This window comes from Bombus bifarius, unplaced genomic scaffold (genome assembly GCF_011952205.1).
Source record: "Bombus bifarius isolate JDL3187 unplaced genomic scaffold, Bbif_JDL3187 scf7180000007966, whole genome shotgun sequence".
Lineage (NCBI taxonomy): Eukaryota > Metazoa > Arthropoda > Insecta > Hymenoptera > Apidae > Bombus > Bombus bifarius.
This window is the reverse complement of record NW_022884352.1, coordinates 4,626,290-4,653,979: the sequence shown is the minus strand read 5'-3', so window position 1 is coordinate 4,653,979 and position 27,690 is coordinate 4,626,290. Positions and strand designations below refer to the sequence as shown.

Sequence of the window (27,690 nt, the reverse complement as noted above, 5' to 3'; positions counted from 1 at the left end):
AACCCCAATCTAATCATCAGTAACAAGTTATGATATGAACTTTAATAGTTAATGTTTAAATTAAATGATCCGATTATTTAACATAATCAAAAATGGTTCGTTTACTTTAGACAGTACTTTGGTAAAATGGCGGAGAAAATAACTAAACGACGCTTTGACATACTGCACAACGTTGTCTGCTGCCACGCCTTGAAATCACTTATTAAATTCCTGTCGCTGACTGTTCAATAATCACGAAAGAAAGTTCGAAATTCGATGACAATCACGTCGCGATGCTCCTTCACAGAGCGGTAACTATAAACTGAAAGCCGGACGAGACCACGCGAGTGCGACCACGAAACTACCCGCCAACCCGACTTACCCCGAACGAGAGCGAAAGCTTACGAACGCCGAACGAAGACAGCCGATGCTTTTCGTAACACTCGAACGAAGCCTTGTGTAATCTGAAATTAACAAAAGAGAAATGAACAAATAAAGAACATTAATATTCGAAAATAACGATTGTCTTTCTTTAAATTATCGGAAGATCGACCATCTAAATTCCAATTGTCATTGTAATGATAAAATTCGAAATCGTTTATTATCAACTGTTTTACTAAATGTATCTGATTATTACATGATATAAGATTTTATGAAATAAATAGTTAAAGAAACGATAATTTTAAAATTTTAGTAGTGTTATATATGTCGGAGATGGGAAAACCCCCAATATCATAATTAAGATTTTTATGTTTAAGCAATAAAAATAAGAAAATAATTTTTAATGTTCCAACTTGGCTCAATGACTAATTCGGGTTTAGGGTGACATGGCGGATCACTGGACATAACTACAGTCACGGGAGGGGCGCGTACCTGACAGAGGTACGGAATGATTATATGACTCCTTAAAAACAAGGATTGATCCGAGAAGTGGGGACATAAGGACAGTCTCATTGGGATTGAGGGAGAGCTTTGTCGTACGAGTTGTGGACTGAGTTATAGAGAAGTTACCCGACCCGATTACTTGCCATCCCGTGTACCGTGGATTCGTTAACAAATCTGGAGCCATTGTCATTTGCTTCGGGAGTACGTAATCGTCGTAAGTAACCGCACTGATTGTAACAACCACCTTATCGTAATAAATCGCACCCGTATCGTGTCGTACCGCATCCATGGCTAATTCCCGAGAAGATATCTCGGCCGCCCACAACTTTACACCCGATGACACTCCGACATATATAACATTATTAAGCTAAGAATATAAATAACCCTACAATGCTATTATATTATCAAACTACCTCCGAATTTGATACGGTTTTGGGAATATATAATTTTGAAAAACAAATACTCTCGCTCCTACTTCATTTTTTACCTTCCGTCCCTAGTATATCCTTCCCAAAATTCACCTCAAAGGAAAAATTCGTCAAAAAACATTGATAAGAAGGGTTTATAATACAATAGCGGGACTCTAATCTTAATCATGCGTTCTTAAAAAAGCAAACTACTGTTGTAAAATTTCTCACCTCATTTCTTATCACTGTGCTAAACTTTTATTTGACAATAAATTAACAACACGTCTTTTTTGTTTTGAAATAATAATATTTTCTCCTTGGAAGGATTCAGATCGGTGGCCAGAGTGGAAATGGTATAAGTGATACAAATTTCGAGGGACATTTGAAATCAGAACAGATGGCGATAGGGAGTCCGCGGTTCTAAGTTCGTAGTGAAAAATGGCCGGCGCCAACGATTGTTTCAGCATCGGGAGTACGGTGGCCTGTAAAACCTGTTACAAGGAGGAGATCGAAGGCGAGGTGTTAGCATTCGATCCACAAACTAAAATGCTAATCCTAAGTATCCTTTTCTCATAAATTCGCTTAAAGTAACATTCTTCCCGTAAACTACATGTATGCAGCGCTCATCCGTCGCTCGTTTAACATTGCCGCAGTGTAAATAACTTTCGAGCTATCTATGATAGGTTTTGTGAATTTTAACGAACGACCACTGAGATACGTTTCGTGTTTTCACACGGGAAACGTGCAATACCGCTTGTCAATTATTTGATCATCATCTAACCAACTACACGAAGTCAGGTTAGTTTCGTCATTCAATCAACCATGCTGGATTTTCCGTTGCTTTTTATTGCTCTGCTTATATGTTCTTTAACGTATTTTCACGTTTCACACGCAAACTTTCACTTTCATTTCTCTTCATGATTTAGGAATAAAAATATTTTTAGTATTATGGGAAATGTTAGAAAACCATGCTTATAACCTGAGAATTTATTTTATAGCCAGGTGATCCTATGATTGGAATATAATATTAATAATATGTTTGATTTTCACATTTTGTGGTAACAATAATTCCTTAACTGATGCCTACCAGAATGTCCGTCATCCAACGGATCAACAACGTCAAACGATGTACACGTAGTAAATTTATCCTTGGTATCAGAGGTCCAAGTAAAGCGGGAAGTTAGCCCTACCACTATCGAGCCACCAAAAAGCCTTAATTTACAAAAGCTGAACAGAAGAGTACGTAATCAAATTGAAGAGAAGAAAAAACTGATAATGGCTCTGCAGGCCGGAGTATCTCCAGAGGGACAAAGACTCTTCAGTACTATATCAAAAACTATCCCAGAAATTACGTGGAATGGAGTAAATATTGTTGTATTTGACAATGTCACAATCAGACCACCATATAAAGTTGACAACGTTCATGGAAACATAGAATCTGGAGCATATAAACATGTAAAGAAAGTGGTAAGTGATTTAAAAAAGTAGAATATGACAATTTGCTATAACCTGCATGGTTTTCAATCCTACAGGTTGAAAAACACATTAAAGATACGGAAGCGTCGCAACAGGCACAACAGCGGGAACAACAACAACAGCAACAGAAGCAAAAAGGAGGTGCGATGCAATAAAATTTCAAAAAGGCCCTATATCAGAAATAAAGCTACCATGCTTTCACAGAAGTTCCAGTCTTTGAGGAAAAGTAGGAAATGACGATAACAAGATACTAAGAAATTATGAAAAAAAGTCACTGCAAAACTACTACATAAGCCTATCAAGAGAACCAGCATCACAGATTAAGTTCAAATTTATTTGAATGAAAATACACTTCACAGGAATCAAATGTGAATTGATTATCGAAATTTTAAACGAGTATCAAATGTTTTGATAATATCGTATGAGCAGCATTTTCAAAATCAATAAAACACACCATACTAAACTTTTTAGTAAAGAGCATGATCTTTGACGAAGAATGCTGTTTATTGTATCTAACAAGCTGCCATACAACTTTAGGTTCTGCTGGAATTACATGTGCTCTGATGCAGGTGTGTTTTAGTTTAGTTTAACATTGTTATAAAATACGTTTAATAGTTGTTTACAGATTATTGATGTACATGATGGTAGCATAATTCGGTTGCCATGTGAATATCAACTTTTTTAAAAATACAAATCGATCGACGTGGTATAATTTAAGTCCGTATGAAACGGTTCAATATATTTTTAACTACTACATCGCAAGTGGAAAAGTAACAAACGATCAACGAAAATTTTCATACGCGAAACATCAGACTTCAATACTGATTCAAATTTTACGTTCACTCGCTGATTGTAATATCATTTCTTTTTAATCGCTCATTATAGTACTGTCGATCTCTTGGAATTTGTAAACAAACAAACGAAGAGAAAAAAAAAACATGATCGTCGCAATTCGTTGCAATTCATCGCGCCTGCGTCGGCACGAGACGTATTCGATCGCGACGTGACATTGTAAGCTGAAAATGGATATCCCCTTGCATAAAGCAAGCCATAAAATTGTTATTTAAATGAAGACATCAAGCTTGGTTTGTGCAAGGGCAACCTATACCTGTAACGATATATTTACAGGTAATTTCATTTGCAATGATAAAATATAGAACTCGTCTCGTGCCCTTTACCTTTTGAACGCGGAAAGACAGAAGAAAAGAAAGGAAGATGATAAAAATTAATTACATAAAAAGACACAAATAAATGTAATATAAATTCTATTATTAACGTTTTACATTTATTATTCCTTGATCGGAAATTTCTACCAAAGAGACATACTACCGTACTATATTACGCTATGTTATCTGTACTAAACAAGTTTTCTATAAAAATAATCTATTCTATATTCTTTATTCTACATTTTCGTCTAATTCCTGAATCGTTTCCGCAATGTTTGCATTTCGTATAATAGCACTCAAGTCGTGTGTTACACGAGCAATACGAGCAGCGGCTTTAAATTTAATAGCTACTCGTTGCTTCTCAGTTTTCTTTTTCCACTGAAATGGCGTTAAATTATGTATTAGTATTTTATTAAAGAAGCAGAAGATGCCTTTTTTCATCACCAAAGTAAGATATAAATAATAAAGTTCTTCATTGTTTGAAAATATGTAGAAACTGCAGGATACAATTTAATAATTCGAAAAGATTTGTATACCTGTCATAATACCAACTGTTGATATTAATTCCCTATATATTTAATTTTATTTTCATATGTTTTTTGTATTCAATATTAGAACCATATCAATAAATTTAAAAAAGACAACATATTTATCTAATAATTTTGATTAAATAAATCTGTTGCTAATCGAATACTTTTGGAAATATATGTGGAATTGAAAAGTAACTAGATTTGATGCGCCATCTTCCTTGAAGCGAGAAAGAGAAAGGGAGAACATCGTGGTTGAGTGTTTTGAGTGAACGTTTTAAGTTTATTGCACTATACGCGTGTTCCGTGTGTAATTTTATATTTTTCCTAACCAAGTGAAATAAGGTAATTTTAATCGATTTTATTAGGAATTGATCGAAATTTGAATTTCATAAAACAATACCCAGGCCTATACACAGAAATTACGACTAATTTCGCTTTTGAGCGGGACATTGTAACAAGCGAAATTTTGATAAAATCAACTATAAATAAGCATAGCAAAGTGTTTTAAGTACTATCAGAGTTATTTATTCAACACTACGGATTTATAAAGGCCGATAATAATATTTAAATAATTTTAGTGTTCGATGCGGCAAGTGTTTATCCTAACCTATTTCCAAAGTTGACAAACCAGTGACTGGAATAAATTCTCTATCGAACATTCTCGATCTTAATATTTAAAAAAAGATTAACAATAAAAGGGTACAAGATCAAATCAATGGGGAACACAAATCATTCTTCCATATGTGCAGTTTCTACAATCTCTTTGAAAACACGTTTCGTTTGTTTACTAGTGTGATAATATTTGTGTGTGCAGTTGTTTACTTACGTTTTCATCGCGAGATGGTAAGTTTGCAATGTACTCCTTTATTTCTTCCTTTTTAGGATCTGCTATAGCTAAAACAGATACACAACCATCTACTGTTCCTAAGACTATACTCTTACCATCATAAGTGCTATCGATAGCACTCAGTTCTGCTTGAACTCTGTAGTTTGCTATAATTTCACAGTCTGATGATCTATGAATGAAATACGTAACAGAGGTTTGCATATTTTCTTCTTAATTTAATCTTTATCTATTTACCTAAATACACGTATAGTTTTTCTTCCACTATGGTAATAAAGAACATATTCATCAGTGCGGTTGAACATGGATATTACAGTGAAAACACCCTCTGCAACTTTTGGAATATATGTTTTTACAGTAGTTCCTTTTTTCAATTCTAGGAGCTCTAAACCACCTCTAAAATATCAAAATCATTAAAACTTCTTTTTGAAATTGCTTTAAATGAGAATTACCTGCTGGGTGCATATAAAGTATATTTCCCATCTCTGCTGATATTTCCACTCCATTTGGGAATCGTACGGATAATTTTCTTTTTATTTATGTCCAAAATGGTACCTTTGTCAGATCCAATGATTCCTATCCAGTGTGGTTTATTTGGCATTGGAGTGATACATGAAATATCCTATTAAAAAATTATAAATTATACAGAATTACTTATTCTATGTATAACAAAAATGAAACACTATTTTCTTTTTCTTTTTTTACATAATATTCTTACTTTGAACCCTGGTAATTTTATAGGAATTTTACTTATTAGCGCTCCAGTATTTGCATTGTAAATGATAACACAATCCCTGTTGCCTTTATCAGCTGCTGGAGCAATCAGAAAAGCATTGTCAGAAGTCATCACAACATTTCGAAATGGTGTACCTGTGTGACTTCTGACTAAGTATTCCAATGTAAACGTAGTCTTTCCATCTATTAATTACGATCAATTAATAACACCTTTAAGGATCCCTAAATATTCTATCAATTATCACTATACCGGGAATAGTTCTCATAAAAAGAGTAGCAGTGATTTTCATGCTTTCCACTCCTGCAGGATTTTTTGGCCTCGAAACGGCTATAAATTTAGATGAATTTTCGACCAATGTCAGCTGCCTCACGTGCTGCTGTTCCTCTTTGAACAACACCTGTTCTGTAATTCTGTTCCATATTAGTATATTACCTGATTCTGTCGATACAATATATCTGAAATAGAGAAGCATATCAGGTTTGATGGATTAGTCATATAGTATCATTGATTTGCTCAGAAAATTCGTAGTGAAATTTGAAATATCCTATTAAAATAATACAAACTATAGAAAAGTCTGTACTCTATATGCGAATTATTTTATTAAGTAATCTATGCATTGTTTGCGTCAAATCAGTTTTCCATCATTTCTGACTATAAAACATTTTAAACAAATGTTAACCATTAGAAAATGTTTAGTTTAAGAACTAGAAAACATACGAAGATAGTTGAACTATGTATATGTAATTAATAAAGCTGTAGAATAAGATATCAGTCAGAGATCAACAATTGTTGTCGAGGCGAATTGTCTTCTTCGAGACACGTGATATCGTCTTATCGAAAAATATTTCCTTATCGAGAAACGAGGTCTTTGTTATTAACGAATTCCAGACATTCCTCTATGATTATTGCATTTAATCAGTCCACGTGAAAGCAGCATTTATCTGAATTAAATGTCTTGCCGTTTAACAGAGATTTATTACGAACGACCTTTTCCAATCTCATAAAATGCATGCAGTATCGAACAAATTAAATCCTTGCCAGAAACACCACGAAATTTCTGAACAAGTAATATTGATAGTTATACCAACTTTCCATCGTGAGTTATGCAAGCGTGAGTGACAATTGCTCCCAAAGGACTGTCCGCCAATTTCGAGATCAATCTTCCTGTTTGCAAATCCCAAATTCCTACACAGTCTCTTGTCACCGTTACTGCTAAGTTACATTCTTCTGCCAAGCTTTCAACGTAATTTAAAATACTATAAGTAAAAAGGAAATCGATCCATTCTGGGATCGCGATAAAACGCTTAATACCTTATCATATCAATCTGCAACTCGTGTCTGTCTATTACATGAACCTGCTCGAAGATATTATTTATGTTCCATACTTTCACGCTTCTGTCGATGCTCGATGTTACGACGCTGTTCCAATTTCCAATAGTCAGCGCTTCCAGTCGAATAATCCTCGCGAAATGAGCATCCAGGATCTTCACCAATTCAGCTGTTTCAAGATTCCACACGTATAAATTTTTTCTACGAAAATCATAGCTTTTGTTACAGTTTCTTTTTTTTTTTTTTTTTCTTTTCTATTAATACTGTCGTTTAATTCATAATAAAACACACCTTACACCGGCAACGGCGTAATTCTTGTTGCCACTGACCATGATCGAATTCGAGCACATCATCTTCGTGCTGATGTTTCGAACTCCGTTGGGCAATATCAGCACGTACGCGTCGCTTTTACTTTCTAAGAACCACACGATGAAACCATTGGCACTTGTGGCTAGGAGCATCTCCTCTTCCCTGTCCAACTTCAATTGCAACAAGTATTCCACATCGTCGTTGAAAGCTCTGGGCATGTCGAAAACTCTCTCCCATTGAGAGGACGTTTCATCGCTGGTGTATTTCGTGACTCGATAATCTCCTTTAGTTGTACAAGCGTATAAAACTTGTTTGTTATTGGTCATTACCATAACGCTGAAGGATAGACGTTAAAGAAGATTATTAAGGTTGATTGGAAGAGAATTAAAAATGATTTAATCGATGGTTCACCTGTGGAAATTTAAGGGTTCCAGTGATATCTTTCTTCTGTAGGTATGCAAAAGCATACTGGTGTCTTCCATGTTTCCAGACCAGAATACTATTCTATAATCATCCAGATTCGTGTGTTCGACGCCTATTTAGAGAAGCATGCATTATTTCAGGTGTTTCCGTTATTTCATAGATGGCACGTTATCATTGCACTCACATAAAATTGGCCATTTGTTAGAATCCTCCGGATTCGTGTGAGTATCTAGTAGATTTCCTCGTAAGTCGAATCTACACCAACCTAGTTTACCATAGACGAAGAAGAACTGATTCATCAGATGTACTCCGCACACTGGTTCCTCATTTGGAAGCGGATTATCGATAATAACGAACTCGCTGGTCAGGGTATTTAACACGACGCTCTGTTAAAGAGAAGCACTTGAAATTCTTTTGTATTTTGTGACAAAGTAACCATGCGCTATTATACCATCGATATTTCGTGTCAAGAAAGAAATAAAATACCAAATAATCGATTTCCTTACAACTAACGAGAGAATTAAGTATAGTGCTATAAATTGCAAGTTTTAAATACTGTCGTACCCGATAAAATTATTATTAATAAGTCGCTATTAAAAAGATCAAAGTACATCCCCTTTCAAAAGTCCATGATTTACATTTATATGAAATATCGAGTCTGTATTAAGAATAGAATGCGCCCTAGGACTAGAAATACAAGAAATTTTGACAATGAAGAATTGCACAATTATATTCCCAGTTATTAATTCTCAACTTTTTTTTTTCACTTCGTTTCAGGAAGGGCAAATGGATACCTGATTATTAGTGGTAAACGCAGCTGCGTATCTATTATCAGGACTGAGAACTAGGTGTTGCATAATTCCCTCAACACCAGGATTTACATCCCTTGCCATGTCGCTGGTGCTCAGATCCCAGGTGATGAATCGATTGGATATCGAGACGACGTACCGGTAATCCGACGTTAGGCAAAAGTCAAACACGGCGAATTGATGGCCCTCCAGCGAATACTGAAAGGTTTACGAGATCAGGAGAACGTTTTCGTTTAATCGGGCGAGTTTGTTCATGTACTTTCAACGGTCCTCCAGGAGTATGTAGACAATGATAAACCGGAAGCAGGGCGCAATCCTTGGCGCCGTCGTTATCACACGCTCGAAGCAACATCTTCACATTCACGTTCCCACCAATTTCTGGCAATAATCGACCTATTAGTTGAGGTGCGAGCATATCTGGATGGGATCCCAAAATTGCACCTCCTAATCTGAGCGCATCTGCAACCAGCATAAGTTCCCTGGAACAGAAATTGACGCTTTTGATTGAAAATCGATGAAAATCCAATTATTTCGCTTCGATTTTTCGATTCACCTGACGATATTTTGATCGTCGATGAAATTACAGGCATCTTCGAAATCCGAAAGCACTGCTTGCAGCGGGCAGGAGCTCAGTTTGGCATGCAGCCACTGGTAGTTGAATAAAACGTTCTCGAACAGATCGTCGAAACGTCGTGATCTGACCAAATGGAAAGGTAGTTCACCGAACTAAAATTGGAAATATATTACCTTTCGTAGAAAGCGATTGGAGACATCAACGTTATACCTTTCTTAGGTTGTATCTAGTGATTGTCCCATCTTTCGAGTAAAATGCCAGAGGTTGTTCCGGTACTTTTCTATCCGCCACTCCTTCTTTGTCCGCCAAATTAAACCTATAAGTTCACCTTAATTACGTTAAAGCGCAGAGAAATATTTTACAAAGCGTTTGCCAGATAAGAATATCTGTAAGAATATCTTCAAGAAGATAGATCTACCTGTGTCTCTGAATTTCAGTGTATTTAAACGGTTTGGGTCGTCCACCACCCCAAATGCCAAGATAGTAATCAGCGATCATGGAATGAAAATACATGGCCATGTTCATATTTTTGAAGTATCTTTCCTTGGCGGTGTCTCTAAATTGTCTGTGGTACCAATTAAGCACACTGACACCATCAGCTTCTCTTTCGCTCAAATAATTAGGCAAATCGTTTCGTATCCTGGTCCAGAGCAAAGGTGGAATTCTTCTGACTGGTGGTAAATGATACTGATAGACGTCATCTAACACCTTGTCGTCCAAGGAGATCAGATCTTCGAGTTCAGACTCTGATAAACCTGACTTTGCAGCAGTGATGTAAGCTAGCGCATGAAATACTAGAATTTTTCCATGTTGTTTCTCGATTCTTTCAAAAAGCATCATAATACTGTCCATCACTGTGCACGTTAAATGAGTATCTGCTGGTTTAGTGTAGCTTCTCCATCTGCAAATTTCTGCAAAGACCAGCTTTACGAAGATTGGTAAGGAGCACTTGGATATAGCGTTCGCCACGAGACGCCATTGATAGTTGTTCAAGTCTCTGTGAGCTGTTTTCATCCACATCCTGTGAAAATTAGGATGTATTCGAAATATCGCTGAGATATTACATTTTCAACATTTCTGTTGCTACCTTATCACTTCCATAGCGAGATCCTCGCCAAGAGCGACGACTTCGACGAAGTTCTCCTCGGTGTCTATCATCCTTCGTAGTAATTGATAATCTCGAGAGATCACCGGGTTTGATTCTTCAGCCGCGCAAGATAGAATCATCTAAAAAGTCCTCGATAATGTTAGTCGAATACCAATTGATCTGTGATCAGTGGGCTACGGGTATTTATGCAAATTCATATTTTTATTGGCGCAATCAAAAAATGGAAGCTACTTAAGTTCTCTCCACCCACCGAAATATCATAGCGTGTACTTTTATATATCTTTATCCATCGTTTGCATCCTATGCAGTTTTATATTTTTTAATTTCACACGAATGAATAAACGTAGTCAGTATGGTACCTTGCAATTCAATGGAAGTCTGGTAGGCAACCAAGATAGCTTATTTCCTTGTACTCCGGTTAATTGATCCACGCTGTCCAAGAATAGTAAAATCGGCTGTTCGGTTGTAGCTAAAGTTAGTAGATACTTAAAGTAAGCAGTTAGTGGCACCAAATCGTCAGGAATTTCATCAAAGGGTAACATGAAGTTGTAGGAGATCTACCAGGAAATATTGCCATTACAATTATTTCTTCGCTTGATCGTATATAAAGTATTACAATAAAACTTCACTCATTATGAAACTTTTTATAAACGATATTTTAATCGTTCTTTTTAGACAAGAAGACAAAATTTTAGTCACTTATCTAGACGTGAAGTTTTGATATGTCAACAAGAAGACATAGGTGATAAAAGAATTCAAGAAAGAACCAGTTTGTTCCTCGGCAGGTTCAGATGAATGAAATTTTACTGTACGATCATTCAGCTACTTGCTTGTTGACAAATGGAAATCAGCGTGGGCGTCAGCGCACTGCTGTCTGGTGTAGTTCCAAGGAATCGAATTATGTTGATTGGTTTTCTGCCAGTGAGCCACGCGCTGCTCGTCAATCCTGCGCTCTTTGCTAACAGAGACGTTTTCCCACACCCACCTTCTCCGTACAATACCAAAGGCTTGTCACTATCGCCTAACATGTACTCTTTAATTCTCTCCAAGGTATCTTCTCGGCCGTAAAATACCTGAAGAATTTTTTATTTAAATCATATTATGACCTTGACAATTTTTTTTTAGTAAATTTACCTTCACGGAGTTATTACAGGCGTGCAAATGTTGCAAAATTTCTGTTATGATCTGTCCCTGCGCTGAACTGTCTTCTTTTCTCATAGCACGATCCACAAGCTTCACTATGTTTCGATAGAAATGCGTTATAAAGTGTTGAAGGTACTCGCTATGGGTTTCTGGGTCCAAACCTTCTCGACCAATCCATTCTACCGTGTATCTTTAAAGAAAATACGAGGAAAATGAATTCAAAGACGTAATTATGTTCCTCCTTGCGAGATAAATACCTTTGCAAGTTTGTAGTTTCGATCTTGTCCGGAAGTCTTTCGTCCCTCAAATTAGCCAGCAACTTGGAAGCCTCGTTATCTAAGCTTCTGTTAGCGATGTCCAAGAACAAATTGGCTTTCCTTAAGTTTTGTAGGTTGATGTTGTTGATGTATCGTATGTATGCCAGGCAATGGTTTTTAGTATTTTTCACGTTCAACACACCGTTGATCACTTCCCTTTCGGTCACTGTTTCGAAATACAAATTCAACAATTTATTTAACCACTCAATGGTTAGATTTTTTGTTAATTTATGAGGGATAACATCACAGGCCAAACTGAGCTCGCATAATTCCACTTTTGATAAACCTATCGATCCCCCGGTGTCCAGTTACATAATTATTAACGTTCAACTTCTCGAAGAGAAGTTTTATTTTCATAAATTTATTTACGAAGGTAGGATAAATAATTGGAAATTTAAAAAAGACGAGGAAAGAAGCGACTTTCGTAGATCTGCTAGTATGGACTGTTCAGTAAAGCTCACCTAACAGACCTATACCTTAGACACAACGAGACAAGAGAGAAAGTGAGACGAGGAAAGAAACAATGTTTATAATTGTTATTCTTCTACGCATCTTTATTTGTGGAATTAATTAGCACGAATTCGAGCATTAAGAAGTTAGCGTAATCTATGTTTATGTTACACCTACCTGACATAAAATAATTGTGCATGGTATTTTTGTCAAATTTCTCAGAATTGTACAAAGACTGTGCTCCTTTACGGAATAGCTTTTGCATTTTTACCATAGTGTCCCACCAAATCGCCTGGTCCTCTTGCTGCAGCTTTGGGATCCTCTGAAATATACAAATATTCGCGTGATCTAACATTTCGCCACGTTGATCGCCAGGTAACGAGAAAATTCCATTACTTTGTTATTAAAATTTTTCAAAATAGACGATATCGGTTGCAAGATACTCGTAGGCGGAACTGCATTACTGTCCTTTTTGTACCATTTATCCAACAGACTGACGTCCATCCCTTGACCGTCCAATTCTGTCCTCAACATCTCCAATTCCGAACTGAGAACATACGTTGGAATGGGACGATAGCCATATTTCTGTCCCAGGAACACCTTGGAAGAATTTGAAAAATATGGTTCGCGCCAAAGTTACGATTTATAGGATTTAAACTGGTAAATTATATTCTACCACGAAGTTTGGGCCCATTGAAAGTCTCTGACAATTTTCTATTTCCCTCATGCAGAGTTCCGTGGTCATGTGATCGTCAGTGGCTTCGTCCCTTACACCCCATCTCATGTCAACCACCTGCAATCGAATTATTTAAACGATTCTCGTTTCTTTCTCTTGTACCAGGTTCCTGGATTTAAATTTAGAAGCTATCAGACCGTGGAAAAGTTTTGGCTGTGCGCGACAGGATTCGTGCCTGGTACGATAGAAATCAATTCCCTCTTCAAGGTCGACAAATTGCATTTATGTAACACAGATTTTCACACCCTTTAGCTATATCTATATCTATGACTATGCACAAGACACGGATCTTTCAAGCATATTATATAAAAAGGAGAATACTTTCGATCTTCGAAAATTATCGTATTTGATCCAGGCTATGTAAATTCTTCTAATTGTTTAATATTTACCTGAAACTCCAATCCATGCTTTTCCCTGCAATAATCCTTCAGCTTTGGATAACACTGCGCCATTAATGTGTTTCGCTCCATCGCCGTATCTGAATGGAATTTACAAAAAATACAAAGAATAGAAGATTTATGATTAAAATATGTCAACGTACCGGTGAAAGTGGAACTGGTAAATATTCTGACGATTTTAGAGCTAACAGGTGGTAGGGACTTCAAGGATCCCGCGAAGATCGAGTCAATAATAGTTTCGTCCATTTTTTTGTCTTCTTAATATTCTTCTTCTTTTTCAATGTACAAAGATCTTTTCTTTCATCGTGCTTCAATTTCATCAGGTTGCCAGCAACTTTGCAAGGATACTGAGATCGTACCAAGGATTTCGTTGGCATTTATAGGCTGTGAACATATATTCTTTCACCCCTAACATTTCTACGTACACTTCACCCCCTAACCACGTAGACCAATCGGCAAATCACGTTGTGTTCCTTTCTACGAATTTGAGTGCGCTTTTTCCCACTGAACACCTGGGAAATAATAATCAGAGAGGAACGTGCGATTAATTCGACGACTTTAATTAAAGTGGACGACAGAAAACACTTAGGTGGTTGCCAGGGGTTGTTTGCACCGTTTAAAATGTTCAACGTTCCTCATTGATTTCAAGCAAACTATGTAGTTTACGTTCTGCGGCTCTGAATAAGCTAATTCTTCGCGTAAAATCATTTCCATGAATATTGTCAACAATTAAACAATTAAAAATAGTGATTTTCAAATATTCGAATATTTCCCTCTCAAAAAATTTAAGAACAGTGATTTAGAGTTCGATTTGCAGTTTCGCGTGGACATTTTTAATGGAGCGAACCTTTCTTTTTATGAAATTAAAATTAGTGATCTTGAACGAGCGTCTTTTTAAGAAACTAAATACGGTGACCTTGAACGAAAATGAAACGTTCGAGTTGCAATTTTTCGCAGGTTTTCTAATGGACCAGAGTTAGCACAGATCCAATTTTCCATTGAGCAATCAAAATGGCACCGCCGGACCCAGTGACTCAAATGAATACGTACAAATCGTACGTAACCATGTTAGCCGATCCAGTTTCAAAGGACGAGTTAAAATTGAAGGCTGCTCAAGAATTGTCGGAGAATTTTGAGGTATCGATTCGCCCCTATACAGTCAAATTACATACCTTCTCTCTCTTTTTTTTTTTTTTTTTTAAATCTCGTCTCAACGTCTTTTTAATCTTGGCCATGTTACATTATTACAGGTGATCATGTGCTCCTCGCAATATAAAACATTTCTCGAGCATATGATCAAAATTTTCTTAAAGATACTGCAAGAGGGAGAACCACATTTTATATCAGAGTACAACATCCAACAAGTGAGAAAATTGATTTTGGAAATGATACACAGATTACCTAGCAACGAGTATCTACGCCCGTACGTAAAACAGATTTTGAGTTTGATGTCGAAGTTATTGGAAACCGACAACGAGGAGAACGTTTTAGTGTGTCTGAGGATCATTATCGAACTGCACAAACAGTACAAACCGACTTTTAATCCGGAAGTAAGTAGCTTTCTTTAAGATAACAAGTTTTCCTATCGGAATTTTATCAGAGAAATTTTCACAAAGTCTTGAATTTTCTCTTTTATAGATACAATATTTTTTGCAATTCGTGAAATCGGTGTATAGCGAGTTACCAAAGAACCTGCCAAAAATATTCGAGCCTCGACCACCCTTGAGGGTAAAGGATTTGTCAGAAATAAATATAGAAGCACTTTTAAAAGAAACCTTCACGATTACTGCTATACAAAGCGAAAAAAAGGCTGCGGATGGTACTGTCGTTACTGTAAGTGACCATCAGGCGTTTTACTATCCATTAAAACGAAATAGACTGTGGTAAATACCAGGTATAAATACCTTTATGGGAGACTTCATAAATTCAACACTCGAACGGCGGAGACTGGATTCATTCTGGCTCGTGCAAATATTTTGCCTTTATTAGTTACATATTAGTTTCCTAAGTTACGTTAATATCCTTGAAATTTTTGTGCCTCGATCTTGCTTTGGTTTCAATAGAGAAAAAGCTTTCAGTGTCTTAAGGAAATCTTTAGCATAGAATTAAGATAAGAAATCATGGATATTAATGACATATTGCATATTTTCCTAAAGTGTAAGGAATTTGCTAATGATGAAGAATACGACTCGATTGAATATGGCTCAAGGGATTCTGGAGAATTAAATATATTTAATTATCACATGGAAGCCATAGAAGCCCTATTAGAGTCTTATGGGAACTCTTCTTTATCGCATAAAATAAAATAGTTTCGACAACAACGATTCAGCCTCCGCCAGTCGAAATTTGAAGATACAAAAATGTATATAACGCACAGAAATATATAAAATATCGAAAACGTAGTACTCGATATAACATTTAGTAGATAAAACAAATCTCTACTTAAATTCTTCAATTATATTCACAAAAGTATAAGTATGCATGAACAGTCATGGTCTAATCCCAAAATTAATTCATTTCTTCCAGTACAATCTGATTCCCAAGGCGGTATTGTCGCTCAAAGTGCTTCAAGAATTACCGATCATAGTCGTACTTATGAATCAATTGTACAAACAGAACGTGCACCAGGACGTATCTGATTTCATCCCTCTCGTGATAACGACCATAACTTTGCAACCGAGTCCTCAGCATCGAGCCTCTCCTGGATTCAACAAGGAAGTTTTCGTCGATTTCATGGGTGCTCAGATCAAAACACTGTCGTTCCTAGCGTACGTCATCAGAGTGTACCAAGACGTAGTGTCTCAACACAGCTCGATATTGGTGAAAGGAATCTTAGGTTTGTTCACGTTGTGTCCAATGGAAGTGGCGCATCTACGAAAAGAATTAGTAATTGCATCGAGACACATATTGGCTACGGATCTTCGGAACAAATTTATACCACATATGGAGTGTTTTTTCGACGAAGATATATTTATTGGACGAGGCTGGACCACCCACGAATCTCTCAGACCTCTTGCATACTCGACCCTTGCGGACTTGGTTCATCATGTCAGGTTATTGTTACCATTAAGTGACGTGTCCAGAGCTGTACATCTTTATAGCAAGAATTTATTGGACCAAAGTCTTCCAACGGCCGTCCAGATGGTATCTTGCAAGCTGTTGATGAACCTAGTAGACACAGTAAGGCAAAGATCCGATGCTGAGAACAGTACTCAAGGAAGAGAACTTCTTATGAGGATTCTCTTAGTGTTCGTATTAAAATTCAAGACAATAGCGAAGATCTATATACCAATTTTGCGTAACAAGGCCAAGCAGATGACACCTCCCGGTCTAGACATCAAGACAGAGGACGTTAAACCAGTTGTTCCCGATTTGAACGAGGAGAAGGAGACTGGAAAGTCGAAATTCGGGTTTCCTTCTTCTCAAGCTATGAGCTACAACGTCGCCGATTATAGAAACTTAGTGAAAAGTTTGGTGCACGGAGCAAAAGCTATCACAGCGAACTGTATCAACAGCAAGACGGGTGAAGTGACCCAGTCTAATCAGTTTCAGACGAAAGAGACATTAGTGTATATTAAATTGGTAAAATGGGCACTGCCAGCATTGGATATTTACACGATAGGTCCTCCAACCATCGGAACTGTCGCGCAACAAGGCAGGCCAGCCCAATCTCAAACGATTCGAACGAGAGAAGAGAAGGAAGTGTTAGAGCTTTTTGGAAACGTTTTTACTCAGATGAATCCACAAACATTCCAGGAAATATTCTCGACTTCGATCGACTACATGGTCGAGAGGATCTTCAAGAATTGCGCGTTACAGATTATCGGAAGTGCCTTTCTGTCTAGTCCCACGATATCGTCTACATTCGCAACGATATTGGTCGAGTATTTATTAGAAAGAATGGGTGACATGGGATCTAACGTGGAGAGAAGCAATTTATACTTAAGACTTTTTAAATTAGTTTTTGGTAGCGTGTCGCTTTTCCCTGCTGAGAACGAACATATGTTGAGGCCGCATCTGAATCAAATCGTCAATCGAGCCATAGAATTAGCCATGTCAGCGAAAGAACCTTACAACTATTTCCTTTTGTTGAGAGCTCTTTTCAGATCTATTGGTGGTGGTTCTCATGATCTCCTGTATCAAGAATTCTTACCTTTGCTTCCTAATATGTTGGAAGGTTTAAACAGATTGCAATCTGGCTTACACAGACAACATATGAAGGACTTGTTCGTTGAACTGTGTCTGACAGTCCCTGTGAGACTCAGTTCGCTTCTACCTTATTTACCAATGTTGATGGATCCTCTAGTTTCCGCGTTGAACGGAAGTTACTGTCTAGTCAGTCAAGGACTAAGAACTCTCGAATTATGCGTGGACAATCTTCAGCCTGATTTCTTGTACGAACACATACAACCTGTACGAGCTGACTTGATGCAAGCGCTCTGGAGAACACTGCATAATCCTACTGACCAAGCTCATGTGGCTTTTCGAGTACTTGGTAAATTTGGTGGTGGAAACAGGAAGATGATGATAGAACCACAGAAACTCGAATACAACGATCGTGAGACTAATTCGCCAGCCATCGTCGTCTATTTCCAAGAACCCACAAAACCGATCGATTTCCCAGTGGAAAAAGTAATCGAGACCGCGTTCAATGCCTTGAAGTCTAACAACACGGATTCTTTTTATCGTAGACAGTGTTGGGAGGTGATCAGCTGCTACCTGGCTGCGTCACTGCGACTCGATGACAACAATGCTATTCTACATAAACTGTTTATGCATCCCAGCTTCAAAGAAGGAAAAATTTCACATCAACGAGGACCGCACTATCAATGCCCAGACACTGTCGCGAGAAACGTTCAGCAAACAGCTCTGACAGGATTGTTTGTCGCTGCAGAAATTAAAGAATTAAGACATTCTGTATTAGGTACTGTAGTATCCATCGTCAGACACTACACTATGGTAGCTATAGCGCAGCAAGCTGGTCCATTTTGCATAAGTGGAAGACAAGTTCGTATGCAAGGTCAAGATCCCCTCGTTTTGATCGATGCTCTGGCTGTCATCATGGGCCACGAAGAGAAGGAATTATACAAATCAGGACATCTAGCTCTGGTTTTAATTCTCGAAACTGCGACCAACATTCTTGGCTCCAAAGAAAGAGCCTGCCAGTTACCTTTAATGGAATACCTGGCGGAAAAGATGTGTTCTTTGTGTTATGAGCGGGCCTGGTACGCAAAATTAGGAGGTTGCATCGCTATAAAGTTTCTTTTCGAAAGAATGGCGACCAAGTGGGTGCTGAATCATCTATTTGTATTCCTGAAGGCTCTCATGTTCGTGATGATGGATCTAACGGAAGAAGTCTCGAACGGTGCGATAGACATGGCGAAGGCAAATTTGGAGAAGATGCTGAGAGTCTGCGTAAACCCTGGAATTCAAGATGGCAACACGGAATTAATCGAAGCTCAAAATAAGAGTCTATACGAGGTTACCCATGAGCTAGTGAGACAGGTGACTTCACCACACACTTTAGTTCGAGAACAGGCCATGTCTTCTCTGCGATTGCTCGCTGAAATACAGAATAAAACAGTCACTGAAGTAATGGAACCACACAAAGAAGTTCTGGCAGACATGATCCCACCTAAGAAACATTTACTCAGACATCAACCAGCTAACGCACAGATTGGTTTAATAGATGGAAACACGTTTTGTACCACGCTGAATCCACGTTTATTTACGATCGATTTAACGGAACACGACGTGTTCTTCCAAGAACTTCTAGCACTCAGCGAGGCAGAAGACGCTAATCTGAATAAACTACCTTGTTATAAATCTGTCTCGAACCTTATACCACTTAGAAAATCAGCTCTGAGAGCTCTAGCCGCCTGTCATTACATCGTAACCTGCCGTGAAAGAATTTTCGGCGTTTTGTACAAAGCTTTGGAAAAACCGAACGCAGAACTGCAAGAGGCGGCCTTCGAGTGCATGCAAAAGTTCATAGCCGGTTTCCAGATCGACATGCAATCCGTCCACGCCATTATGCGACCTATGCTGTTAACCTTAGGCGATCATAGAAACCTCAGTCTAAACTGCGTTAAAAGACTTTCGTATTTAACGCAATTGTTTCCAAGTACGTTCAGCACTGCTCTTTGTGAACAACTGTTACAGCACTTGAAGAAGCTTTTGGAGAATCTAATTCAGGCACACAAAGGCATATCCAAGTCTGGCGAAAACGAACAAAAAATAGCCACCATTATAGGAATCTTTCACGAAATTCCTGCAGCCACTCCGATATTTATCGACATTCTCTGCAGACTCGTCTTGCAGACGGAAAAATCCTTAATGGTCGAAGTGTCCAGCCCATTTCGTATTCCTCTGATGAAATTCTTGCTACGATATCCGACTGAGACACTCAATTTATTTTTACACGACAACAATATCAAAGATCAACAGTGGAGTAGATACTTGGAATTCCTTATCAAACAAAAAGATGGAAAACCATTCCGTGATGTGTTACACGGTAGCACGACCAGGTTAATTACCATGCTGCTTGCACATTCTCAAACCAATTCGAACTTGAGTCACAGTGAGAAGAGCGAGCTTCAGCACCAAGCTATAAAAATCATCGCTATCCTAATAAAATTCGACGAACAGTGGTTATCGACTCAAAGTCAATTGGTAGGTGCATTGAAACAAATTTGGTGCAACGACGAATATCAAGCTTTGCACAAAAAGGTCGAGAGCGTGGAATATTGCCATTGGAAAGAACCCAAGCTTATTGTAAAAATTTTATTACACTATTTTCGTCACCATCCTAACGACATCGATTTGCTATTTCAATTATTGCGAGCGACTTGCGACAGATTTATTCCTGATTTCCAATTCTTACGGGACTTCTTAGAACATACAGTGGCACAAGAATATACAGTTGAGTGGAAACGAAGCGCTTTCTTTAGGTTCGTTGATCATTTCCCTACGAACAATTTGTCCCAGGAACTAAAGGCTAATGTATTACAATTGATCGTAATTCCTTGTTTCGCTGTGAGTTTCGAACGAGGCGAAGGCACGAAACTAATCGGAGGAGCACCGATGCCGTATCAAGACAATCCAGAGAACGTAGTTTCCGTGTTCATCAGCAAGATCATCGACCCGGACAATCCATTCGGTTCAGCGGACTGCGTTCGAATCTCGTTACTCCAGTTTTCTTGTCTTCTGGTCGAACAAGCTTCTCAACATATTCACGATGTCAGTAATAAGAGACAAGGTAATAAGTTGCGAAGGTTGATGACTTTCGCGTGGCCGTGTCTTTTGGGCAAGAACTGTGTCGATCCTACAACGAGGTATCATGGTCACCTACTTTTAAGCCATATAATAGCAAAGTTCGCCATTCATAAGAGGATAGTTCTCCAAGTTTTTCACAGTCTCTTGAAAGCTCATGCACTGGATGCAAGAAACGTAGTGAGACAAGCATTAGAGATTCTAACTCCAGCAATGCCCGTCAGAATGGAAGATGGTAACACGATGCTGACACACTGGACCAAGAAGATCATCGTAGAAGAAGGACATTCCATGCAACAACTGTTCCATATTCTCCAATTAGTAGTCAGACACTATAAAGTGTACTATCCTGTCAGGCATCATTTGGTGCAGCACATAGTGAATTCCATTCAGAGGCTAGGCTTTAGTCCAACCGCTACTATAGAGCATAGGAGATTAGCCGTTGAATTAGCAGAAGTGATCATAAAATGGGAATTGCATAGAATCAAAGACGAAGCAGAGAGCAACGAACCTGGTGGAAACAAGGCTATAGTGAGCTCTGTGAAACGACCTATGAGCGAAGATCCGACTGGAACCAAACGTATGACCGCTCAGACAGCGACAGGAAGTACAACTGTCCCTGTTATTTTACCTAGAATGGAACCAGGCTCTACCAAACCTATAGAAAGAGCTCACGCTGACGCTATCTTGAATTTTTTGCTTCGACTGGCCTGTCAAGTGAACGACGTTACCACGATTCATGGCAATCCAGGCGAACAACTCTCTCGACGCTGCGTGGCTCTGTTAAAAATGGCGCTAAAGCCCGACGTCTGGCCACAATCCTGTGATCTTATGTTAGGTTGGTTGGATAAGGTTTTAGCTAGCGTGGATAGCACTCAGCCCAATTATGGTAATATTTCAACAGCTTTAGAGGTCCTCACGTTTTTACTAGGTGTCATGAAAAGGGAACAGATCTTGTCAAGTTTCAAATCATTGCAACGAGGCATAGGCGCATGTATAGCGAGCAGCAATACCAAAGTCATTCGTTTGGTTCATGGATTATTATCACGTTTGATGACCATCTTCCCTGCAGAACCGACTTCTTCCACGGTCGCTTCCAAATACGAGGAACTAGACACTTTGTACACTACTGTTGGCAAATTTATCGTTGATGGTTTGGCTACGTACGAGAAGAACACCACGGCTACTCCAAGCACGTTGTTCGGAACTTTGATGATGCTCAAGGCAGCTTGCACGAATAATCCAAGTTACATAGATAGATTGATAACTCCGTTCATGAGAGTTCTTCACAGAATGGCCAAGGATCATCTGCATTCCGCTCAAGCGGATGCTAATCCTGTTGGCAGTGAATTGTTAATATTAAGCTTGGACCTCGTTAAGAATCGTGTGGTGGTGATGGGCGTGGAAATGAGGAAAACTTTCATAGGCTCGATTCTAGTCGGCTTGATCGAGAAAACTCAAGACATAAAAGTAATGAAAGCAATCACGAAGATGCTCGAAGAGTGGATGAAGAATAAAAACCCTATCGCCATGAACCAGGCGCCCAGTCTGCGAGAAAAATCAATTCTTCTGGTCAAGATGATGCAATATGTAGAGAAACGTTTTCCTGATGATCTAGAATTAAACAGGCAATTCTTAGAGCTGGTTAATTATATTTATAGAGACGAAACTCTGAAATCCTCTGAACTAACGTCGAAATTAGAACCTGCATTTTTATCCGGTTTAAGATGCGTTCAACCTCAGATACGAGCCAAGTTTTTCGAAGTGTTCGATGGCTCGATGAGAAGACGGCTTCATGATAGACTTCTGTATATCATTTGCAGCCAAAGTTGGGACGCGATTGGTCCTCACTATTGGATCAAACAGTGCATCGAATTGCTTCTTGTCACTGCTAATTCGACCACTCAGATTCAAATGTCGAATCAGGATACCTTGTTACCGAGTATAACTTCTGTGATAAACATGTCAGACAGCGAGGAGCACAAGAACTTCATAATATACACCTCTATAAAAGAAGAACCTCAGGATATCTCTGAAACGGCTGATGTAAAAGACGAGATTCTGGATATGGATCTATCTAACATTGATTCTACGACTGTCCCAGAGGAAATCATCACTACCGGGAAAGCAACGTTGACGCAGTTGATCGCTAAACAGGGTGAATTTATAGAATACGCCAAGAAGATCAGAACAGAGCAATTGTTATTAGCTACGGCGCAACTTTGTCACATGGATACGAATTTGGCGGAACGTGTTTGGCTGGAGACTTTCCCGAGGATTTGGAGTATTTTAGACGAACATCAGCAAAGCATCTTGACAGTTGAGATCGTGCCATTTATCTGCAGCGGCACCCACGTCATCCAGAAAGATTGTCATCCAAGTGCTATAGCCACGTTTGTCGAAGCAATTTCTCATTGTAATCCACCAGTGCCTTTGCGGCCAGCTTTGATGAAGTATCTGGGCAGATCTCACAATCTCTGGCACAGGATGACACTAAGTTTGGAGCAAATGGCGTTCGACAATGGAAATAATCAATTCAAAATTAAGAGAGAGACAGACTGTTACGACTTCGAACCTGATAACAGTCCCCATTCGGAGATCCTGGATTCGCTGTCTGATATGTATTCCTTGTTGTGTGAAGAAGATATGTGGTCGGGTCTCTGGCAGAAACACGCCCACTATAAGGAAACTTTACAAGCCACTGCGTTAGAACAACAGGGATTTTTTGAGCAAGCACAGGGTGCTTATGACGTAGCGATGACAAAATTTAAGCAGGACTATGTGTCAACACCAGCACCGTTTAAAATACAAAGGGAAGCCATGCTTTGGGAACAGCACTGGATAAGATGTGCAAAGGAGTTGAACCAATGGGACCTGTTATTAGATTATGGAAGTAAAAAGGCGGAGAAGAATCCTTTTTTGATTCTTGAAAGTTCTTGGCGTATTCCTAATTGGGCTATGATGAAGGAGGCACTTGCTCAAGTGGAACATAATTGTCCGAAAGAGATGGCTTGGAAGGTAAAATGTATTGGGTTGGCAACTAATTGGGTTGGCATTACCACCTAATGACAAAATCCGCAATCACTTAGTTACCAATCCAATACTTTTAATTCATTCCACCACACATTCAAACACGCGATAATATTTCTTAGTACGTACAGTAAAATGATTTTTGAAAAATTATATATTTGCAGGTGAATCTGTACCGAGGTTTCCTAGCGATATGTAACAGCGAGGATCAGCACCTAAACGCAGTGGAACGATACGTAGAACTAGCATCCGGTTTATGCATGCGTGAATGGCGTCGATTACCTCACATCGTGAGCCACGTCCATCTACCATTGCTGCAAGCAGCTCAACAGATTATGGAGCTTCAAGAAGCGATGCAGATCCACCAAGGACTATTACACGGAAGAAGCACGTCGTTGCACGATATGAAGGCTATCGTGAAAACATGGCGGAATCGATTACCCGTAATAGCCGATGACTTGAGTCATTGGTCGGACATTTTCACCTGGCGTCAACATCATTATACGTTCATCTCGAGTCACTACGATTCGCAACAAGACCAAACGACCAATCACTCGATGCTTGGTGTCCACGCTTCCGTCCAGGCAATCATTCACTTTGGCAAGATAGCCAGGAAGCATAATCTATGTGGTGTGTGTTTGGATTCTTTGTCGAAGATCTATACGATACCCAGCGTGCCTATCGTCGATTGCTTCCAGAAGATCAGACAGCAGGTGAAATGTTATCTACAGATGGCTTCGGTTAGTGGTAAAAACGAGTTGCAAGAAGGTCTAGAAGTCATTGAATCAACAAATCTGCGTTACTTCACTAAAGAGATGACTGCAGAATTCTATGCTTTGAAAGGCATGCTGTTGTCACAGATAGGTAGATCAGACGATGCGAACAAAGCCTTCTCAGCTGCAGTTCAATTGCACGATACATTAGTGAAAGCTTGGGCTTTATGGGGTGATTACTTGGAGCACATCTTCACGCGTGATGCACGCCAGATTTCTATTGGAATCTCGGCGATCACTTGCTTCCTTCACGCTTGCAGACACCAGAATGAATCCAAGTCCAGGAAATATTTGGCAAAGGTTCTATGGCTGCTCACTTACGACGACGATAAATCTTCTCTGATGGAAGCCGTAGAGAAATATGCTGTAGGTGTTCCTCCGATTCAGTGGTTACCTTGGATACCTCAGTTGCTGATGTGTTTGGTTAGACACGAAGGAAACGTGATTCTAAATTTACTGAGCCAAGTTGGGAGAATGTTCCCGCAAGCTGTGTATTTCTCCATTAGAACTTTGTACCTTACATTGAAGATTGAACAACGTGAGAGGTATAAGAGTGCGGAATTGGCTGCTGGAAAAAGCCAGGAAGGAGTGGAAGGTCGTGGAGCTGCGGGAAATGTGCAGCAACAAGGAGTACCTGAAACGGGACCAATTCGAGCCACGCCGCCCATGTGGAGGTGCTCGAAGATAATGCATATGCAGAGAGATATTCATCCTACTATTTTGTCTAGCTTAGAAGGCATCGTGGACCAAGTTAGTTATATAAATTATACCCTTTCTAAACTAGCTAGTCATAGCGTTAAAACAAATGAGAAATATGAATCAAGTGATTAATACCAAATTTTGATGATTCAGATGGTCTGGTTCCGAGAAACTTGGTACGAAGAAGTCCTGAGGCAGCTAAGACAAGGTCTGGCCAAGTGTTACGCGATAGCATTCGAAAATCGTGGGGCTGTGAGCGAAGCAACCATAACTCCGCACACCTTGAACTTTGTGAAGAAACTGGTCTCTACCTTTGGCATAGGAATTGGTGAGTTCCGACACTGAGTCTTTATAGCTATCTAAACTCTAGAATCTGTTAAAGAAGGATTTTTCAAATCCCAGAAAATATATCCTCCTCTCAAAATGTGAACAACACATTCGGCTCGGCGGCTTCAGAGTCTCTGGCACGCAGAGCTCAGGCTACCGTCCAAGATCCCGTTTTCCAGAAGATGAAGGGTCAATTCAAAAGCGACTTCGACTTCACCGTACCTGGAGCGAGATTACTGCATAACCTGATCAGCAAGCTGAAGAAGTGGATCAAGATTCTCGAAGGAAAGACGAAGCAATTACCAAAGTAAGTATCATTTTGTAGAAATCTGTATTGGGTTGTGCGATAAGTTCTTTTAATGTCATATTTTGTGGAATATTATAGAAAAATGAAAAATCATTCTTGTAAAAAATAGCAAATAAATTTATTGCACAACCTAATAAATTTCACTTCTACTCCAAAATCTAAATCTATCAACTTGATATCAAACAGGTCCTTCTTAATCGAAGAGAAATGTCGATTTCTAAGTAACTTCAGCTTGAAAACTGCCGAAGTAGAACTACCAGGCGAATTTCTCTTACCTAAACACTCTCATTATTACGTAAGGATAGCAAGATTCATGCCAAGGGTCGAAGTTGTTCAACGACATAATACAGCGGCTAGAAGATTACGAATTCGCGGACATAATGGACGTTTGTATCCTTATTTAGTTGTCAATGATGCTGGATTGGGCGATGCAAGACGCGAAGAACGTGTCCTTCAATTATTGCGAATGTTAAATCACTACCTGGCTAAACAAAAAGAAACCTCAAGGAGGTTCTTGCACTTCACCGTTCCTCGCGTGGTCGCGGTTTCACCGCAAATGCGACTGGTCGAAGATAATCCTGCTTCCGTTTCTTTGTTAGACATTTATAAACAAGGCTGTGCAAAATTAGGTATAGAACATGACGCGCCTATAGCTAGGTATTACGATAGATTGGCCACGGTACAAGCTAGAGGTGCACAAGCAAGTCATCAGGTGCTAAGGGACATACTGAAAGAAGTGCAGACGACGATGGTTGCTAAGACAATGCTCAGAGACTGGGCGGTGAAAACGTTTCCTGGCGCAACCGACTACTGGACCTTCAGAAAAATAGTAATATTACGCGTTCCAATCAATTGAAATTTAATTTTGCTATACTAAGCGAGCACTATTGGATTGTTCCATGTACTAATTGATTCATTTCTTTTTTCATTTTTACAGTTTACTCTACAACTATCTTTGACTTGTTTCGCCGAATACGTGCTCCATCTGACAAGATTGAACCCGGATATGATGTACGTGCATCAAGATTCTGGTCTCATCAATATTGCTTATTTTAAGTTTGACGTTGATGATACATCTGGCGAGCTAGATGCTAATAGGCCAGTTCCCTTCCGATTGACACCAAATATTCTAGAATTCCTCACCAGTACAGGTCCGTGTAATTTATATTACTTTATTGTACTTATGAAGATTATAAAATATTTGAAGAATCATTTTTAATTAGGTGTCTCCGGACCACTGACTGCCAGTGCAATTGCCACAGCTCGTTGCTTAGTCCAACCGTCTTTCAAAGTGCATACGATTCTTCGTGCAATTTTACGAGATGAAGTAATCGCGGATCATAATAAGAAACAAGAGGATGCTGAAAATTCATCGCAAGCTCCAACAGATATGAAAGGCGAGCTTCTGATAACGATGGTCACTCGAGCAGTGAACGCGATCGTTGGAAGGCTGAACTCTTTGGCTAACTTCGATGGAACCGATAGTAAAGTCAGCACGTTGGTCGCTGCAGCCAATAGTCATGATAATTTATGCAGAATGGATCCGTCTTGGCACCCATGGTTGTAATCGAGTTTTCTTAGGATCTACTTGTGCTTCCAATGCGAACAAATATAGAGAAATTGATGGATGTGGGTGATTCTCATAATTTGTGCAGAACTTGTA

At 38.9% G+C, this 27,690-nt stretch overlaps 4 protein-coding genes across 8 annotated transcripts in view; 2 read left to right on the top strand and 2 right to left on the bottom strand.

Moving 5' to 3' along the window:
- The window catches only part of LOC117204378 (QRFP-like peptide receptor), a 79,186-nt gene extending 78,893 nt beyond the window's left edge, over positions 1 to 293 (bottom strand). For all 5 annotated transcript variants that reach the window (XM_033441710.1, XM_033441720.1, XM_033441734.1 and 2 more), the window contains exon 1: positions 118 to 293. The gene's annotated coding sequence lies outside the window, so the exon portion shown is untranslated. The remainder of the gene's footprint in view (positions 1 to 117) is intronic.
- Positions 294 to 1,661: 1,368 nt separating this feature from the next.
- LOC117206398 (protein LSM12 homolog) lies at positions 1,662 to 4,015 on the top strand. Its single transcript, XM_033445712.1, has 4 exons — positions 1,662 to 1,830; positions 2,362 to 2,738; positions 2,804 to 2,888; positions 2,952 to 4,015. Exons 1-4 carry the CDS (start codon positions 1,710 to 1,712, stop codon positions 2,975 to 2,977), a joined length of 609 nt encoding a protein of 202 aa, XP_033301603.1. The 5' UTR covers positions 1,662 to 1,709; the 3' UTR covers positions 2,978 to 4,015.
- LOC117206371 (NACHT and WD repeat domain-containing protein 2) lies at positions 4,011 to 13,865 on the bottom strand. Its single transcript, XM_033445654.1, has 26 exons — positions 13,763 to 13,865; positions 13,611 to 13,699; positions 13,162 to 13,278; positions 12,882 to 13,085; positions 12,663 to 12,807; positions 11,976 to 12,201; positions 11,710 to 11,908; positions 11,406 to 11,648; positions 10,935 to 11,132; positions 10,555 to 10,694; positions 9,886 to 10,488; positions 9,678 to 9,783; positions 9,447 to 9,619; positions 9,153 to 9,372; positions 8,879 to 9,091; positions 8,269 to 8,470; positions 8,073 to 8,196; positions 7,644 to 7,997; positions 7,335 to 7,553; positions 7,112 to 7,258; positions 6,273 to 6,478; positions 6,006 to 6,205; positions 5,740 to 5,909; positions 5,525 to 5,683; positions 5,270 to 5,459; positions 4,011 to 4,291 (listed from the first exon to the last, which is right to left on the bottom strand). Exons 1-26 carry the CDS (start codon positions 13,863 to 13,865, stop codon positions 4,145 to 4,147), a joined length of 5,097 nt encoding a protein of 1,698 aa, XP_033301545.1. The 3' UTR covers positions 4,011 to 4,144.
- A 765-nt stretch (positions 13,866 to 14,630) lies between these two features.
- Positions 14,631 to 27,594, top strand: LOC117206364 (transformation/transcription domain-associated protein). The gene is made up of 10 exons (XM_033445642.1): positions 14,631 to 14,756; positions 14,870 to 15,169; positions 15,258 to 15,452; positions 16,146 to 23,909; positions 24,086 to 25,444; positions 25,547 to 25,721; positions 25,796 to 26,027; positions 26,214 to 26,856; positions 26,965 to 27,178; positions 27,251 to 27,594. The coding sequence occupies exons 1-10, from the start codon at positions 14,631 to 14,633 to the stop codon at positions 27,592 to 27,594; spliced, it is 11,352 nt and encodes a 3,783-aa protein (XP_033301533.1).
- The last annotated feature ends 96 nt before the right edge of the window (positions 27,595 to 27,690 follow it).